The 15,158-nt window shown below is 43.3% G+C and overlaps 1 protein-coding gene across 4 annotated transcripts; it reads right to left on the bottom strand.

The window, feature by feature from the left end:
• Positions 1–1,182: 1,182 nt before the first annotated feature.
• rnf166 (ring finger protein 166) lies at positions 1,183–15,047 on the bottom strand. Of its 4 annotated transcripts, none has more exons than XM_085476804.1 (7): positions 14,452–15,003; positions 10,750–10,906; positions 10,525–10,641; positions 10,301–10,413; positions 8,977–9,091; positions 8,199–8,306; positions 1,183–5,070 (listed from the first exon to the last, which is right to left on the bottom strand). In XM_085476804.1, exons 1-7 carry the CDS (start codon positions 14,628–14,630, stop codon positions 5,005–5,007), a joined length of 855 nt encoding a protein of 284 aa, XP_085332930.1. In that variant the 5' UTR covers positions 14,631–15,003; the 3' UTR covers positions 1,183–5,004. The 4 variants fall into 4 exon arrangements, 3 of the variants coding, with proteins under 3 accessions (XP_085332930.1, XP_085332932.1, XP_085332931.1); XR_014923484.1 differs by lacking the exon at positions 1,183–5,070 and adding an exon at positions 8,420–8,510 and having other exon boundaries at positions 8,247–8,306; positions 14,452–15,047; XM_085476806.1 differs by lacking the exon at positions 8,977–9,091 and having other exon boundaries at positions 14,452–15,019.
• Between the last annotated feature and the right edge of the window lie 111 nt (positions 15,048–15,158).

The raw sequence follows: 15,158 nt of genomic DNA, 5'->3' as shown, positions 1-15,158 counted from the left end.
AGTAATTAGTTACTGATTACTTTTTTCAAGTAACTTGACCAACACTGGCTGTGTGTCATTTGTGGGCGGCTCTTGTACAGCTCTGTATGTTAATGTGTCTTTTGGGCGTGTCTTGTAGGCGGGGCTTCTGTGTGCCTTGTGGGCGGGTGTTCTACAGCTGTATGTGTTTGGTCATCACAGATGTCTTATTCCCCAAAGTACCCAGACTGTTGCTTATCGTTTTATGTGTTGGGTTTCATCACACGCTCTTCTAAGATTTTCTGACACCAGCAGCACAGACACTTCTTGTCCTAATGTAGCTAACACCAGCTCCGCCCTACACGGCTAGGACACCTCAGAGCATCTGTTGGTTGCCCAATAGAAAGCCTCCATTTTGATGTAAAATAGGTCTAAATATTCCCAACTGATCATTCAGGTTACTCTTCAGTACTAACAGATCCTGTTCTGCCTTCACACAGGTTGTTAAAGTGGGCAGAAAGAGGACAGCTCTCAATGGAGCAATTTCAAAGATTGTTGCTGGGCACCTCAAAATCAAAAGATGACAACTATAACAGGAAGTAAAGTGTGATGTTTGTTCAAGGACAAACGGGTAATTCCAACCATTCAGTGCCATTTGAGTCCTCATGACAGAACCGAGTATATTTTGTATAAAAGTGGGCCTTTGCTCATGTCTAAAAGCTCGTCCTACACTATTCCCCCCCCACAACGTAATCATATGTATCCAAGCTTAGTTACTTTTACAATAATCACTGATTTTTTAGTACAAGTAAAGTTAATAAGCCATGTTCCCAATCATCTTTGTTCAAACCCTTTTGCAAGAAATGTCTCTTCATGACTTTAATCGTTTTATTAAAAAATTGATCATTTTAAATAAAATTTCTAAAATGAATATGAAACTTTTCCAACCTTTAGGGGAAATATAACTTTATTGAACATTAAGGATGACTGGGGCATAAAGTCTCTAATGAATGTAAATAAAACCGTCGATCAGGTGACTCTGAGGCTTCGTTGTGCTCTTCTGTTTTCTGTCTTGTAGTTTAACGTCTGTACGCGTCGTTCTGGTGGAGGTCTCTCTTCTTGTTAGCAGGACGTTCTTCCCTCTCACAGCATTAATTTATCAACAGTCTTATGTAATTAAGGGTTGCAGTATTCATCTTACAATGTAAATCACACTGGAAAAACTACGGTTAAGAAGTGAATTTTATTCAAATCAAACAGTGTGTGCCACATTCAGCCATGTCCAAACCTGACATGACAAATGCATTAAAATCTCAAACTAAAATAAACTGAGACAATGAGTTGATACTGTTACGAAAATATAAACGAATCCTGATGCAGATGTTCCTCTGGATCCAGGTGCTGTTACAATAACAAAATAATGTTAACAAGGTAAATATTTGTGTAACTCTAAATCCTAAATGATGGAGAGGAGACAGATGTGGACAATCCTGGTGACAGCATCTACACACACTGTCCACATAGCCTTTTATCATCTGTTACCATCACAGCAAAGACACTCGGTGGTCCGACACAGGTGATGCACAAACCTGCTTCATTGTCTAAACACACGTATTACACTTTAATCTCCAAGTTCAAACAATAATGTCAGATTTGGACTATAACACCCGTCTCTCTCCAACAGTTTGTATCTGATATGGTTTCACGTACAGAGGGGTGACATTTATATTTACAAAGAGCATAAAGTCTGTCCTGTAACAGGATCAGTGATCCCGACAGTAGACTGAAGGACGCTGTGCTTCCAAAGATCTTCTCATATTTGCTGTTCTGCAGAAATCTGATCTAACATGTTGGAACAAAACATCCCAAACTGTGTGTTTCATCACTGTTAATGGTGATCCTGTGATCCTGGAAAAGACCGAGCCATCAAGTTACAAATGTTTTATTACAGGTTAAAGGTCATCACTCAGGACAGCTGTGTGTGGATAAACTGTTGACAAACAGGCAAAAATAATGGAGTTTTTCCCATTAAGTCTTATCTCAGTGTGTTACTGAATGTATATTAAACCAGGCTCCCTGAACACTCCCAACATTAAAACACTGGGTGCAGGTACTTTGGGATGTACCGCTCACCCAGGGAGTCCCACCTGGCTTCACAGCAGGACAACAACGACAATATTCCAGCAAACAGTTCCCAACCCGATCATCTGAAAGCAGGGTCGTGTTGCAAGGAAGCAGCTGGACCTGCACAGGATTCAGCAGACGGCTGGAAAGTCCGATTTAATGCTCCGTTTCTCTGTAGATAATTTGAATAAACTGGGGTTGCTCTTTAAGTGAGACCACAAAATGTAATGTTACAGGTTCCCAAAACTTCTAACAAAGCACTCTTATCACAATCACAAGGAAAACCAGAAAGAACAGGAAACAAACGACTGATTGGAGTGTGAATGACCACGTGACCTTCTGTGGACCCTCTGATCTTCTCTAAGTTCACCTGTGGGTCAAACAGGACTTCAGCATGAATATATGCTGGTTTCACTGCAGCGCTGCATGTCTGCAGAGGGACTGCCATCTATTGGTTAAACTAGGTCATTACAATATTGTTATTTGTGTTAATGGCAGCTCAACTTCGTGAACTCACCTCATCACCCAGCGAGGCTGCAGACACATGCCTGAGCCACGTCAGTGGTTTCAAACAGTTTCCAAAAGTAAATCATTTTGTCCTCGTCAGTCTCAGCAGATCATCATGAAAACATTTCTCATGGTAAGAGTTGAAACACAGACAGCAGTAAAGTGGAGGGTCCACTTTCATCCAGACAGTCAGACGAGCGCAAATATTCCCAGGATTAAACAAAAGGAGCCATCGAAGGTGAGCATGTGTGATCAGAATGTTAAACTGTGATGGTCTCTGCAGCTCGCTCCTGTTATCTGCAGTGAAGCCTTCACTGAAATGGATGAGCTACAAATATAGCTGGATAATAATTCTCACAAGGCGCACATGTCAGGCACACACACATTGTGAAATCATACAAACGTATGGCGTCTCCCATTGTGCATTATGTTTTTGAACATTTCATAAAGTAAAGTAAATCCGTCGGGTATCTTTGTTGGACAGACATCAATTCTGACGCCTAAAGAACCAAACGGGACAAAAAACCACTTTTATCATGTCTCCCTGTGTTGATCTTCATTGTGCAGCACCTTTGTCAACATTCGTTGTTTTAAATGTGCCATAAAAATACATTTGACTTTGACTATGACGGCAGAGCTCACAGCAGAATACGTGTGTAATATTTAACAGATGTCTGACCTGTTCCAGCGACTCATCAGAACTTTGATTTTTGCTGCTGTTACAGGGACAAAGTGCCTGAAACCCTGGAGAGAAACACTAAAAAACATCTGTTTGTGCATCCGTGCAGCTTCTTCTGCTAATTCAATTCACACTTGTTGCCAGATAGTGTGAGAAATGAAGAAGATTCATCAAACTGCAAAGAATTTTGGGAGGCCACCAGAGATGCAGATACATCGGTATTTAAAGGAAAAAGCTGAACACCACGTAATAAACAGGCTCCAGAAAACCTTCCCAGCTGTGTGTTGGTGCAACCAAACAAAATTTGAAATCACAGCCAGTGTAGCCTGTGGTGCACCGTGCGTGCAAGACTTATAAAAGCACCATTCATCTTTTTCAGGTTAATTCAGCTAGACACCAACCCACAGTCCAACACAGCTCTGTAGCTGTCAGTTAGTTCTGCACAGCCAGGCTTCCTGGTTAAAAGCCAGGATAGAGAGCGGCGGTGGATAACTCGGGCTTTCAGTTTCACGTGGCAACAGGAAACACCTGCACACGCGTGCGCTCCAGTCAGAAACACCGTCAGAGGAACATGCAATAGAGGAAAGTACAAAGAAGGCAATGTTGTAGAAACCTCGTGAATCATTACTTTTATTTCGTGCTCCCAGCAGGAACATGTTTATTCTGGAGACACTCCACCACGTTCAAACGCAGATACATCTTAAAATCTCGACATTCATGTCTGACATCGTCCAGCTGAGTCTGTGGACATTACATCACGTGTGGGCTGATCACAGTTCATTTTACTCGCCGACGACTGTTGTGTTCAGGTTGCTATGGTGACCTAATGGCAGCCACGTTCAAAACAATGAAAACAGTTCATTAAACCTCAGCATCGGCTGCTCACTGACGCTCCTCTGCTCGCAGGTCAGACCTGCTCAAAGATTTCATCAGCTGTCAAACGAAACCTGACAAAAGTGCAGGAAACAACAGGAAGGTTGTGCTGCGGCCGTGTTACATGCAGAGGAAACACAGACGTGTCCAAAGCTGCAGAAACACGTTGGCTGCATCAGGTTCAACAGAGCGTCAAACTCGCACCTTATAGAGCACCTTTCTAAACTCGCCTCGTTCACACCATCAAGCACTTTCTTCTGTGTAAGTGCTTTCTGTCTGACACGGACGGATGCATCGGGGAGCAATGGGGGCCAGGCCCTTGCCCGAGGGTATTTGGCATGCAGACTGGAGCAGACGGGGATCGAACCACCAACCTTCCAGTTAGTAGGTGACCTGCTCTGCCAGGAGGGACACGGGGTGGCTGTGCTGAGCAGATAACCAGCAGATCAGCACTCAGTGGCTTCCCAGCAGCTTACCACAGAATTACGTCCAAGCAAAGGTTTGTTAGCTGAACTCTGCTGGGTTCACTGGCTCTCTGAGATCTAACCTCGAGCAGCAGCCAGTCAGAAGCCTGACCTTTCTGAGGGTTTGACATCAGCAGTATGTGTCGTCTTCAGGAAGGTAGTGATCCTTATTGCAGCTGTGAAGTGAAGCTGACGATGGGCGGAGCACAAAGATGCAGACTGGAATTTATTTAAAAAACAAACATGTTTCAGGATGTGTATGGAGCTGTGGTCTGTGGTGGAGCTCCTGTACACACTCCATGAACCAGGCTAGCTCAGCTGTGTCTGCTGGGTGGATGATAGCCTCGACCTCCCAGAAGGATCAACAGAAGTACAGAGGGGGCAGTGGTGTGAGCTCGGTCAGTTTTCAGTCAGTGATAGTGCCAAAGCTGCTTGCAGCGCTGCCTCTTCATCGATGCTGTAGTCCTGACCAAATACAGAAAGCACTGATTACTGTACGAATGTATCTGCCAGTCTAACGAGCTTTTGTTTAGACGCTCTGTGATTCAGATCGTTGAACTGTCAGGATTTACAGCCTTACAGTCTGAATTTCTCCAAAGACACTTTTCTTCATTTTGTTTTCTTATAAATGATCATGTTTTACTTTTCTTTCAGTCAGAGTTTCTGTCCAGCTGCACACACTCTGCAGCAGCAGCTTCACTTCAGTTTGATCACAAGGTGCCAATTTACTTTATTAATACAGCCCCGAATCAACGCAGCAGTTGCCTCAGGGCGCTTTAGGTGCCATCCACCGATTGGTCAAAAAGTACGGGGCCATGTACACATACGTACACGTACTTTGGCAGCCCCGCCCTATAACTTGGTTTGTCACTTCATGACTGCATACTGTGGTTAAAAGCACATGTTTCTGATAAAGTCGTTATACAGTCGTCATACAGTCGTCATACAGTCGGCATACAGTCGGCATACAGTCGTCATACAGTCGTTATAAAGTCGTCATAAAGTCGTTATACAGTCGTCATACAGTCGTTATAAAGTCGTCATACAGTCGTCATAAAGTCGTCATACAGTCGTTATAAAGTCGTCATAAAGTCGTCATACAGTCGGCATACAGTCGGCATACAGTCGGCATACAGTCGTCATACAGTCGTTATAAAGTCGTCATACAGTCGTTATAAAGTCGTCATAAAGTCGTTATAAAGTCGTCATACAGTCGTTATACAGTCGTCATAAAGTCGTTATACAGTCGTTATAAAGTCGTCATACAGTCGTTATAAAGTCGTCATAAAGTCGTTATACAGTCGTCATACAGTCGTTATAAAGTCGTCATACAGTCGTCATAAAGTCGTCATACAGTCGTTATACAGTCGTCATACAGTCGTTATAAAGTCGTCATACAGTCGTCATAAAGTCGTCATACAGTCGTTATACAGTCGTCATACAGTCGTTATAAAGTCGTCATACAGTCGTCATAAAGTCGTCATAAAGTCGTCATACAGTCGTTATAAAGTCGTTATAAAGTCGTTATACAGTCGTCATACAGTCGTTATAAAGTCGTCATACAGTCGTCATAAAGTCGTCATACAGTCGTCATACAGTCGTTATACAGTCGTCATACAGTCGTTATACAGTCGTCATAAAGTCGTTATAAAGTCGTTATACAGTCGTTATACAGTCGTTATAAAGTCGTCATAAAGTCGTCATACAGTCGTTATACAGTCGTTATAAAGTCGTCATAAAGTCGTCATACAGTCGTCATACAGTCGTTATACAGTCGTCATAAAGTCGTCATAAAGTCGTTATACAGTCGTTATAAAGTCGTCATAAAGTCGTCATAAAGTCGTTATACAGTCGTTATACAGTCGTTATAAAGTCGTTATACAGTCGTCATACAGTCGTTATAAAGTCGTCATAAAGTCGTCATACAGTCGTTATACAGTCGTCATAAAGTCGTTATAAAGTCGTCATAAAGTCGTTATACAGTCGTCATACAGTCGTTATACAGTCGTCATAAAGTCGTTATAAAGTCGTTATACAGTCGTCATACAGTCGTTATAAAGTCGTTATAAAGTCGTTATACAGTCGTCATACAGTCGTTATAAAGTCGTCATAAAGTCGTCATACAGTCGTCATACAGTCGTCATACAGTCGTTATAAAGTCGTCATAAAGTCGTTATACAGTCGTCATACAGTCGTTATACAGTCGTTATACAGTCGTCATAAAGTCGTTATACAGTCGTTATACAGTCGTTATACAGTCGTCATACAGTCGTTATACAGTCGTTATACAGTCGTTATAAAGTCGTTATACAGTCGTCATACAGTCGTTATAAAGTCGTCATAAAGTCGTCATACAGTCGTCATACAGTCGTCATACAGTCGTTATAAAGTCGTCATAAAGTCGTTATACAGTCGTCATACAGTCGTTATAAAGTCGTCATACAGTCGTTATACAGTCGTTATACAGTCGTTATACAGTCGTCATAAAGTCGTTATACAGTCGTCATACAGTCGTTATACAGTCGTTATACAGTCGTTATACAGTCGTCATAAAGTCGTTATACAGTCGTTATACAGTCGTCATACAGTCGTTATACAGTCGTTATACAGTCGTTATACAGTCGTCATAAAGTCGTTATACAGTCGTCATACAGTCGTCATACAGTCGTTATAAAGTCGTCATAAAGTCGTCATACAGTCGTTATACAGTCGTTATACAGTCGTCATAAAGTCGTCATAAAGTCGTTATACAGTCGTCATACAGTCGTCATAAAGTCGTTATACAGTCGTTATACAGTCGTCATAAAGTCGTCATAAAGTCGTTATACAGTCGTTATACAGTCGTCATAAAGTCGTCATAAAGTCGTTATACAGTCGTTATACAGTCGTCATAAAGTCGTCATAAAGTCGTTATACAGTCGTTATACAGTCGTCATACAGTCGTTATACAGTCGTTATACAGTCGTCATAAAGTCGTTATAAAGTCGTTATACAGTCGTCATACAGTCGTTATAAAGTCGTCATAAAGTCGTCATACAGTCGTTATACAGTCGTCATAAAGTCGTTATACAGTCGTTATAAAGTCGTTATAAAGTCGTTATACAGTCGTCATAAAGTCGTTATACAGTCGTTATACAGTCGTCATACAGTCGTCATAAAGTCGTTATACAGTCGTTATAAAGTCGTTATACAGTCGTCATAAAGTCGTTATACAGTCGTTATACAGTCGTCATACAGTCGTCATAAAGTCGTCATACAGTCGTTATACAGTCGTTATACAGTCGTTATAAAGTCGTTATACAGTCGTCATAAAGTCGTTATACAGTCGTTATACAGTCGTCATACAGTCGTCATAAAGTCGTTATACAGTCGTTATAAAGTCGTCATACAGTCGTCATACAGTCGTCATACAGTCGTTATAAAGTCGTTATACAGTCGTTATATAGTTGAGGATAACGTAGTGAAACTGTGAATTATCATGTTTCCAAACTGCTCGCAAACACACATCAGAATTTCTGTCCTTGTGTGTTTGCACAAAGAATCTTTTCTTTTAAAAAATCATTTCTAAAGAACAATGGTTCCTCTGGACTTACAACAAACGTGTCATATGAGAACTTGTGTCTGTGGAGAAGATGCTGAAGAAAGTTGGAGCTCTTGTAGCTGGGGTCTCCCCACGGCATGGCTGAGCACACTGGACACACCTGGAGGGACGAGCACACAGCCATTAAAGGACACACACATCACAGGTGCAGCAGGCAGGAAGCTGTGGATATAAAACAACTAGATGAGTGTGTGTGGGCTTTCTCATAGAAACCTGTGCAAACTGGCATCTCTATATAAGGCTTCTCTGGTCTGACCGAGCTTCCAGCTTTTCTTTGGACTATAGGCCGTGTTTACTGCATCTACTGCACAAACACAGTTAGTTTAGCGCCTCTGCAAACACAGAGAAACCTGCTTGGTGAGAAGCAGCAGTTCTAACTACTGCACCATCACGCTGCCTGCACAGGGCTGAGGTGAGGAGGGAATCCAGCCGAACAAAGGAGATGAGCCACACGACACGTGTTAACAGGAAATTAGTGAGTGTGGTAGTCTGGAAATCTGTGTTCTGTACTGCTTACACCTTACAGCCATTAACACCTCAGTAACTTCAGGAGGAATTCAGTGGGAGCAGGAACAGAACTGTAACTCCGAGGCAAAATGGAAAAGACTTTTCCAAGATTTCCTAAAGATTCCCGGAGACGTTTGTGCGGCTGTTTCACGGACAGATTAAAGGCAACTCTGTTCCTGACACCCAGAAATAATCTAGATGGTGCTGATGTTATCCTGATACAAACACAGTTTGACAGTCTGGTGCAGTCGTCACTATCTCACCACTTTGTTTGGGTCATTACGATGGTTTTCCATACAGTGCTTCACCAGTTCCTGCTGGTCCAGGTTTCTGGCCCCACAGAACGGACACACAAATGTTGACCGGTTTGGAATATTGCTGCATATAAAAGGACACACACACACACAAATTATCACAAGGCTGGGCCGACGTGTGTGCATTTGTGTCACAGTGAAGCTGAACATGTACAGATGTAGCCAGTCTCACAGGCAGCTACGCTGTTGGAAAATGTGTCCAACTTGTATTTGGAAAAAGTCACAAACGTGACATTTACACAAATACACTGAGAGCTGCAAACTCACTCACACTACAGGTCTGTGATCACAGCCTCTCAAATCAGGAAGGCTCAGCTGTGGGTCACACATGTGCACTTTGGCAACACTTCACTGTGTGACCAAACTGCACTTGTGCTGCAGACAGCAGCACTGCTAAATAAAATAGAGGCACTTTGAACTCTAACAGCAGAGCAGTGTGTCCCACTCTGAGACACACCTTCATGGCCACTGAATCACTATCACGTTCCACAGCATTGAGTTAACACAGGAAGTTTGTGTCAACTTCAGTTGTGTTATTGGCTGTAAATAAAACAGACGTGACACAAAGGTTCAGGTGCATGTTTTACATTTCCAAACAAAAACATGAATGAATTGAACACACACAGTGGGCTCGAGAAGGAAAGTACTGATTAATCTTTTAGCGACAGCAGCAGTGTCTCTGATACTATCGACATTTGGATCGAGCCGCACACCTCTGGAGGCTGTTACACACCGAATGTGTTGCAATAAAAACATGAAACCATAAACGTTTCCAGATCCAGACTTGCTGTGTGATGTAGTGCAGTGTAAAGCTGCACTGTGAAGAGAATGAAGTGGACATGAAACGATGATAACGCTGATACAGGACTGAACTGAGAGTCCTTCCAGCTGACACGCGCAGGCAGCAGCAGGGAGGACGTCTCGGCCGAGCAGTGGAAGCTGAATCGTGGCCACGATTCAGGATGTTAGTGGGGCACTGAGAGCTGACTGACCCAGAGCAGCAGCTAGCTGAGTGTCTCAGATAACACAGCATTAGTGCACACTGCTATTTACACTACCAGTGTGCAGTATGACTGTGCTTGCTGCCAAATGCAGGGTCTGATTGGTCACACTGGTTTCTTTGGATCTAAAAAATCCAAAATATCGAGCTTGGTTCTAAGAAGTGCCTCAAATCCATCCAGTGAAATGATGGTGTGAACGGCTGCATTCAGGTGAGGTGATTAAAGTATCATGTATCAGCTGTGCTGCATGAACATGGTTGCAGTGTGGGTACCTTGGTATAGGCTGGGAGGTGGGCACCACAGGAACAAACTTGGGACAGTTGGCCATCTGCTCCTGCACCTTGGAACAGGAAGCAATGTGGGACCTCATCTTTACTAGAGCCACCTGAAAGCACGCACACACCTGAGGTTATGACTGTACATGTATGTAAAGAGTCACAGTGACACTGCATGGAGGGGGGGCGTTTAGTCTGCTCTTCACTTCTATTCATCTTACTCTGATTCTCAGACTGTCGTCCATTTTTATAGTGACTTTCATTTCACCCATTATCACTTTTGACACGTTTATTTCCTTTTTCAGTTTCACAGTTGAATTTGCACAAATGGCCAAAGACTATAAATAAAAAAGAAAAGATTTACATTCACAGTGTGAATTGTGCAGCAAATAATATTTTTATAACACTGTGGGGGTCTGTTATCTGCTGGAGCAGTCATTATCTACCTTCTTGTTACAACCCCTACAGGGTGCTTTATATGAAGCCAGCTGCTTCTCCACACTGGAGGACCGCTCCACCTTCTTGGGGTCGAAGGGCACGCGACAGAGGGGGCAGAGAGGTGAGGTCACCTGGAGACAGGGCTGCAGACACTCCCCACAAAACCTGGAAAAGCAAACAGCAAAGGTAACATCTTTACTCAGGCCAGCAGAGCGCTGCTGGCTCCTCCACTGTCACTCTCGTTTAAATCCATCTTCAAAGGATTTCTTTCACAATTAGGCTTGTTACGTTTCGGTGTTGTCAGTGTTTTGCTTTTGCGTGACTGTCATGTGTTTCCTGTTTTATTTTGAAGGTTTGTTGTTATCTAAGTGTGTTCAGTTTACATTTTCCCTGTCTCGTCAGTTCTAATTTGCCCCAGCTGTGTTTCCCTCCTGTGGTCCATTCCCTGATTGCTCCTTCTATGTATTTAAGCCTTGTGTTTCAGTATGTCATGGTCGCGATCTTCCCCCCCGTTGTAAATAGTTTGACGTTTTGTGTTTTGATGTAAATAACAGGCTGTTTTTAAGTTTCCTGGGTAATTACATAAAAGTCACATGTCTCTTATTCATCAATGCTTTGCAGTCTGACTAAAACAGAAAAAACATACAGAAGTTCCACTTGCAGTTCATTCAAAGCTGTTGTCAAATATTTAGCTGAGCTCAGGTGGCAGTAAAACTCAGAGGAACCCAAAGGAAACCATCCAAATTTGTGGCTCAAGCACTTAATGATCAGATGGGTGTTGCTATTCTTCTTTCTGTTTATTCATTTTCCTTCTTCCTTCCTGTACTTGACCAAGGACTGAACAAGTTAAACAAACCTGCACAGACAGCATGCTAACAGTCAACAAGAGCCCAGCTGAGTGAGTGCAGACCCCAGCACACAGAACTTCAACACATATCTATCAATTTAAATATACTTAAAAAAATCAAGACGTAGTCCTGTGTTTATGAGCTCATGAACAATAGTTTACATAAAAGACGGCTGCTATAAACATCTGATTTAAAGATACAAGCTCTTAAATAATCAGGCCCCATCTTATCTTAATGACCTTGTAGTACCATATCACCCTATTAGAGCACTTCGCTCTCGCTCTGCAGGCCTACTTGTTGTTCCTAGAGTATTTAAAAGTAGAATGGGAGGCAGAGCCTTCAGTTTTCAGGCCCCTCTTCTGTGGAACCAGCTTCCAGTTTGGATTCAGGAGACAGACACTATCTCTACTTTCAAGATTAGGCTTCAAACTTTCCTTTTTGCTAAAGCATATAGTTAGGGCTGGACCAGGTGACCCTGGATCCTCCCTTAGTTATGCTGCAATAGACTTAAGCTCCCATGATGCACTGGGTGTTTCTTCTTCACTCACTATGTGTTAACAGACCTCTCTGCATTGAATCATATCTGTTATTAATCTCTGTCTCTCTTCCACAGCATGTCTTTATCCTGTCTTCCTTCTCTCACACCAACCAATCACAGCAGATGGCCCCGCCCCTCCCTGAGCCTGGTTCTGCTGGAGGTTTCTTCCTGTTAAAAGGGAGTTTTTCCTTCCCACTGTCGCCAAAGTGCTGCTCATAGGGGGTCATATGATTGTTGGGTTTTTCTCTGTATCTATGAAGCGCCTTGAGGCGACTTTTGTTGTGATTTGCTGTATAAATAAAACTCAAATGAACTGAATTGAACGAACATGATGCTGCACATTAAACAGTATACACAGTATTTAAAACGAGCTCAGTCTTAAACATATGAAGCACTAACATTAATTGATTGAACATGGGGACACATTTTTCTGCAGGATAATTATTTTTATTCTTCACAATAGAGTTTTTTGTGTACTGAGGTGATTCATAAATGGAAAGGTCTGTAAAATTCCTCCACTGCTTGTTATTTTCAGCTAATAATAAATGCTTGGTGAATGCTGTCACTGCATTCAGCTAGAACATCACGTCAGTAGTAACGGCACCCGGGTATTAACATTAAATCAGTGTGCAACTAAACAGTGTCGGAGTTTGTGGTTTTCTCTGGTCTTTCCCAGTCAGAGCAGCAGGGACACGTTCAGCTCTCACTTCTAAAAATCTGTCCAACTTTATTAAAACCTCCAAAATGTGACAATCCAGAGTTGGGACCAGGAAGCAGAGCAGTCTGCTATCTTCTTTGTGTTGGACTACAGCGAGTAGATGCAGACTCACCCGGCCTACAAACGCTCCACAGCATACAATCTGTGTTCGATTCAATTTAATGGATATTTAATATATTTTATTTAATGGAGGTATATAAACCAAACTACAGATATTTCACAGCCAGGACATCACAGAGTGTTAATGAGTCGACTATAATCGAAGACTAATATGCTGCACAGTGTATAACATGAGAGGAGCATCGCTGAGTCACTGCAGCAGGACAGCAGCAGTGAACCAGTCCTGATGTAAACAGGACTATATGATATTTATGCTGACACAACATAAATAAAATGAGCCTTGATTCTGTGTTTCTGTGTCGCTGCTGAAACGATTTCTGTCTCAGCACACTAAAGAGCTGACATCTCTTTACCAGCCTCTTCAAGGCTGGAAGAAACAGATTGCAAACCACCTTTACTGAGGTCAAGTGTGTCTCTAACACAGTTTATTCAAAAATAGAAACAGAGATGATGACAACCAGATGCCGAAGATCTAAAATTATTATTCAAAGCTGCAGAGAGTGATGCACATGATGGGACATCGTGCTGAAAGTTCAGCTTAGAAGGAGCGAAGAAAAGAAATCAACTTAATCAAAGAACTGAGAGCCAGCAAATGTGACAGGAAGGAAAAGGATTCAGAGCACTGGGTTTATCCAGAAAACTCCCACAAACACGAGTGTCAACAGAGCATCAGCACGAAATGAGCTGAAGGAGTACTAGGACCAAGTCAAGAGAAGAAATATTGTTGACCATTCTGAGATTAAAGTCAGAAATGTGACCTAAAAGCTGAGTTTTTAAAAGCAGACGATCGTTGTTGTTCAGTGAGTCCTGTAATCTCCCCGTGTGGAACCAACACTCGTCGGTACACTTCAACCTTTGGAGACCGTTACTCTGAAATCTGGATTAGTGAAATATTTATCCATTCTTGTCTTAAACTGACAGGATGTTGCCATCATTTTAAAAATAGAAACGACTGGCATTTAGGTCCTGCATGTTAAACCCTTTTGTACGAGTGTGGAGGGGAACGTGAGAGAACAACACTGCACACTCCATCTGCTTTCAGCTGCTCTCTGCAGCAAGTAGCTGAACTGGTTTGAACCCAGTTCCTGGCACAACCCGAGGATGAGGCCAAGATTGAACTCTAGGTCTTCTGCTTGTTTGGCTCACCAGTGGGCCTACTGGTGTCACGCACAGTTATAGTTTAATATGACAGTCTTGTAGTGCTGACAATGGATAAGTTACCGTTTATAAACATTTTACTGTCATCTGAAAGTGTGCGCGTGCATGCACATATAAACTCCGTGCACGCACGCGCACGGATCGTCGTGTTCGGGCTCGGTGCCGTCAGAGGATGCTGATGGACACATAAACTTACTCAGGTCAGCTGCTGTAAAGACACACATGTGTTCTTCGATAGAAGACCACAGCTGGACATGAAAGTGACCGTTCACGGTCATTTACGTCCACGCACGACAGCAGAAAGCAGAAGAACAAGCGGCTACTTTACGTGTGAGCACAGCTGGCGATGCTGACGGGTTTGTGGTAGACCTCCAGGCAGATGGGGCAGGAGAACTGGCTCTCGATGCTCTCCGCCGGGGCTGCCAGCGAGCCCGGGCCGCCGTTGGGCTGCTGCTGCTGGCGGAGCTGGGAGCTCGCCGACACAAAGCTCCTAAACATCGCCATCATGGAGCCGCAGACGACCTGAAATCGTCGACAACTGCTCGGTGCCCGAAAGAGGAAGCGGTCCAAGCACTCAGACAGCTGGTAGCTAGTGCTTCATGTCGGGAGTTTGAACTAACGTTCTGCAAACATGATGGCTTTGGCTCGACATAAAATCCTCCACTGAGCACAGCATCACCTTTCCGCGGCTGAGAAAGACACGCCGAACAAGTAAACACAGTGGGAGTGTTGTTGGCGAGTGTGCGCACGATGCCGCGAGGATGAGCTGAACAAACAAAGTGAGCTAGGCAAGCAACGCGCAAGCAACGCGCAGCGCCACAGAGCCGCTCGCTGTCAGCTGCCAGCGGACGCGCGCGAGGCAGCCACAACAAACAGCCTGTGCGCGCGATGCTTTCTGGAAGCTGGAGTTCTTCTTCTTTGGTGTTTATTGGCGGCTGCTCGGTGCATTACCTCCAACAACTGGTCTGGCATGTGGATCGAGCCTATCATACAAATGCGTTTGTCTAAGATGAAGAGATATTCCCTGATAATTTC

This window comes from Copadichromis virginalis, linkage group LG13, assembly GCF_057382275.1.
Source record: "Copadichromis virginalis isolate Kocher_CV1m ecotype Utaka linkage group LG13, C_Virginalis_male_GT1.1, whole genome shotgun sequence".
Taxonomy (NCBI): domain Eukaryota; kingdom Metazoa; phylum Chordata; class Actinopteri; order Cichliformes; family Cichlidae; genus Copadichromis; species Copadichromis virginalis.
The sequence above is the reverse complement of the archived record's forward strand: the minus strand, read 5'-3'. Positions and strand labels throughout refer to the sequence as shown.

Coding starts and splice junctions, on each gene's coding strand:
- rnf166 (XM_085476804.1), bottom strand. CDS start 14,630: ATGATGGCGATGTTTAGGAGCTTTGTGTCGGCGAGCTCCCAGCTCCGC. Junction 10,414..10,524: donor ACGACAGTCTGAGAATCAGA/GTAAGATGAATA, acceptor GCGTGCTTTCAG/GTGGCTCTAGTAAAGATGAG. Junction 5,071..8,198: donor TCTCATATGACACGTTTGTT/GTAAGTCCAGAG, acceptor GTATTTGGTCAG/GACTACAGCATCGATGAAGA.